The following is a 3,958-nucleotide window of genomic DNA, read 5'->3' as shown; positions in this document are numbered from 1 at the left end:
AGGGAGAGAGACGGGCAGGCACGGGGACAGGGACAGACAGGCAGGGGGACAGGAAGAGGCAGGCTCTGAAGTTGACTCGGACTCTTGGCTGTTTCTCATGTTTTAAACCTTCAGTCCACTTCATGTTTCCATCAGAACCGCTCAACTTTATTATTTAGGATCTGCTCACACAGGAGGGCTCAGTGGAACCAGATCATGGGATCAGGGTCAGGGTCAGGATCAGGGTCTGGATCAAGGTCAGGATCAGGGGGCAGAATCAGGATCAGGGTCAGGGTCTTGAGAGGTACTGTTGCTGCTCTCCATCTGTCAGTGAGTTGTTCCTGCGTTAGTAAATCTGTCAGTTAACGAGAATAAGAGGGAATGTTGTTTTTATTGTAGATGTTTAAACTCTCAGATATAATCAGACCTTTCAGAATAAAATCAGATGTTTAAACACTCAGATATAATCAGACCTTTCAGAATAAAATCAGATGTTTAAACACTCAGATATAATCAGACCTTTCAGAATAAAATCCCGTTGGCAGCTGCTCTGGATGTTGCAGTTCTGAATGACATGCTGCCACTCTGTCGGCACATCTCAGTGTTTTTCAGTCCTCAGAACAGAAACAGAACTTTCTGAACCACAGAACCACGAGCTGCAGGCTCCATCTGAACCCGCCCGGTGGTCCGGGTCAGGGGGGTCTGTTTGGAAGGACAGATTCACCGCTGCAGGCGTCAGCTCGTCATGTCGGCAGAATCTGGCTCTCAGCTCCGTCCCACGGCTCCGTCCCACGGCTCAGCTCGGCTCGGCACGTCACAAAGAGTCAGCATCAGCCGAGACAGAGTCCTCAGTCCAGAGTCCTCAGTCCAGAGTCCTCAGTCCACAGTCCTGTTTGGAGCTCTACAGCTCAGAGTTTAAACGGGTCACAGAATGTTGGACTTTATTGACTGACCTGAGGTTTGAGCTCTTTAATCACAGGTCCAGATGGAGGACTTTAGAGAAGCTTCTTGCTCCCACAGTCTCTCCTCTTCTACAGTTTATTCATCAAAATGTTGGTATTTTTTCAGCTGACATCCCAGGAAGGAAGTTTGAAATAATTTTGGGGTTTTAGAGAAGAAAGTCGATGGATGTTGGATCTTCAGACAGGAGCTGCTTTGGTTCCTTCAACTTTTCTGCTGTTTTCTGTTTCTGATGTGAAAATGTAACCGTAAATCCAGTTAAAATGCGACGATGATGAGGATTTTAGCAATAATTAAATCTGTTTTGTTGCAGGATGGACCAAGTTTGCCCGACTCACACGAGCGCTCACCAACAACCGCAACACGATGCAGCAGCTGGCACCCATCGGCAAACATGAAGTCAGCCACAAACAGTCCAGGCTGGCTGAGGTGAGCCTCACACCACTGCTCCGTGCTCTTTACATTATTTCTGCCCAAATACACCATCATATGAAACTTTAATGACCATAGTCCAGACTTTATGTGCCTGGGAGCAGAGCCTGAGAACCTGCAGCTCTGACTCCGGTTCTCCACAGGACGGGTGGTGCTCCCTGCAGGGGTTATTTATCTGTCACACGGAGCGGCGGGCGGAGGTGCTGTGGGCCACTGGAATTTAAAAAATGGATTTTATGGTTTGGAGAAGACGCCTTACGTCAGTTTAGTGACCTGCTTTAATCATGAAGGTGCATCACTTTTATTCAGCGTTTGTCTGAAACTCATCCCTGTTTAGTGTTTGAGGTGAAAAGGGGCGTGGCTTTGAGGTTTAAAAATGAAAAAGAGGCGGAAAGAGATGGGAAAAGAGGAAAAACAATCAATGAGAGAGGGGAAGACAAAGGACAGAGAGAGGAAGGTGAAAAGGAGACAGATAGATGATCTGGAAGGAAGCCAGGAATGAAGAAACCTGCAGGAGAAAGATCTGAGCATGCTCAGTGGGTTCTGCAGGTGAACCTTCAGCTGAGGGGGGTCTATCACATGTGTAATCAGAGTATCTCTGACGTGGTGGTCAGGAGCTGTGAGGAGTGTTAGGAAGCTTCAGACTGAGAGGAAGTGGAAGCCTTCTGTCACGGGGAGGGACACAGACAGTGCCAGTGTTTACAACGATCACATACCTGGTGCAGTTTGTTAGTTTTCTCCTCACATTCTCCTCACAGATAAGGTGAGGAGCTCCATCAGGAGGAGCTCAGAGTCGAGCTGCTGCTCCTCCTCATCCAAAGGAGTCAGCTGAGGAGGTCCAGGCTTCCTCTGGAGGTTTTCTGGTTCCGTCCCTTTGGATCAGGGGTGGCCACCTCTGGTCCTCCAGGGCCACTATCCTGCATGTTTTACTTGTTTCCCTTTTTCTTCTTCCTGTTTCAGGTTCTGCAGCTCAACTCTGACATCCTTCCACAATACAAGCAGGAAGCGCCCAAAACCCCTCCTCACATCATCCTTCACTACTGCACCTTCAAGACCACCTGGGACTGGGTGATCCTCATCCTGACCTTTTACACGGCCATCATGGTTCCCTACAACGTCTCGTTCAAGACCAAGCAGAACAACATCGTTTGGCTGGTTCTGGACAGCGTGGTGGACGTCATCTTCCTGGTGGACATCGTCCTCAATTTCCACACCACCTTCGTGGGGCCCGGCGGAGAAGTGATCTCCGACCCCAAACTTATCCGCATGAACTACCTGAAGACCTGGTTCGTCATCGACCTGCTGTCCTGTCTGCCTTATGACATCATCAACGCCTTCGAGAACGTGGACGAGGTACGGTGGGCTGTCTCTGCGGAGACGTGGATGTGGACCCTGCTGTTAGTGGCATCAGGGAAAAACTGCTAACTGTTGGTATGAAATAATCCAACCTGTGGAGCTTAAAAGAGGAACAAAACCTTAGAAACACGAACAGATAAAAGTCAAACTAGAGAATTACATTTTCTGACAAAACGCTGGGTGACTGCAGCGTGGAAGGATTATGCTGAAAACTGCTAAAGAAGCTGAAATTGGGCTGAAAGTAGCGTAAAGCTAGCTGAAAGCTGAAAGTAGCGTAAAGCTAGCTGAAAATCTGAAAGTAGTGTGAAGCTAGCTGAAAGCTGAAAGTAGCGTAAAGCTAGCTGAAAGCTGAAAGTAGCGTAAAGCTAGCTGAAAAGCTGAAAGTAGCGTAAAGCTAGCTGAAAAGCTGNAGGGAGAGAGACGGGCAGGCACGGGGACAGGGACAGACAGGCAGGGGGACAGGAAGAGGCAGGCTCTGAAGTTGACTCGGACTCTTGGCTGTTTCTCATGTTTTAAACCTTCAGTCCACTTCATGTTTCCATCAGAACCGCTCAACTTTATTATTTAGGATCTGCTCACACAGGAGGGCTCAGTGGAACCAGATCATGGGATCAGGGTCAGGGTCAGGATCAGGGTCTGGATCAAGGTCAGGATCAGGGGGCAGAATCAGGATCAGGGTCAGGGTCTTGAGAGGTACTGTTGCTGCTCTCCATCTGTCAGTGAGTTGTTCCTGCGTTAGTAAATCTGTCAGTTAACGAGAATAAGAGGGAATGTTGTTTTTATTGTAGATGTTTAAACTCTCAGATATAATCAAACCTTTCAGAATAAAATCAGATGTTTAAACTCTCAGATATAATCAGACCTTTCAGAATAAAATCAGATGTTTAAACACTCAGATATAATCAGACCTTTCAGAATAAAATCAGATGTTTAAACACTCAGATATAATCAGACCTTTCAGAATAAAATCCCGTTGGCAGCTGCTCTGGATGTTGCAGTTCTGAATGACATGCTGCCACTCTGTCGGCACATCTCAGTGTTTTTCAGTCCTCAGAACAGAAACAGAACTTTCTGAACCACAGAACCACGAGCTGCAGGCTCCATCTGAACCCGCCCGGTGGTCCGGGTCAGGGGGGTCTGTTTGGAAGGACAGATTCACCGCTGCAGGCGTCAGCTCGTCATGTCGGCAGAATCTGGCTCTCAGCTCCGTCCCACGGCTCCGTCCCACGGC

General features: G+C 48.2%; 1 protein-coding gene across 1 annotated transcript in view; it reads left to right on the top strand.

Annotated features, from left to right (window-relative positions):
* Positions 1-3,035, top strand: part of LOC108228549 (potassium voltage-gated channel subfamily H member 5-like) — a 10,570-nt gene extending 7,535 nt beyond the window's left edge. Inside the window, exons 4-5 of the mRNA XM_017404123.3 lie at positions 1,253-1,368; positions 2,332-3,035. Of these exons, the coding sequence (XP_017259612.1) occupies positions 1,253-1,368; positions 2,332-2,796 (581 nt within the window). The 3' untranslated portion in view covers positions 2,797-3,035. The remainder of the gene's footprint in view (positions 1-1,252; positions 1,369-2,331) is intronic.
* Positions 3,036-3,958: the final 923 nt, after the last annotated feature.

The sequence above is a fragment of the Kryptolebias marmoratus genome, unplaced genomic scaffold (assembly GCF_001649575.2).
Source record: "Kryptolebias marmoratus isolate JLee-2015 unplaced genomic scaffold, ASM164957v2 Scaffold103, whole genome shotgun sequence".
NCBI classification, from domain to species: Eukaryota; Metazoa; Chordata; class Actinopteri; order Cyprinodontiformes; family Rivulidae; genus Kryptolebias; species Kryptolebias marmoratus.
This window is presented reverse-complemented; position numbering and strand designations above follow the sequence as displayed.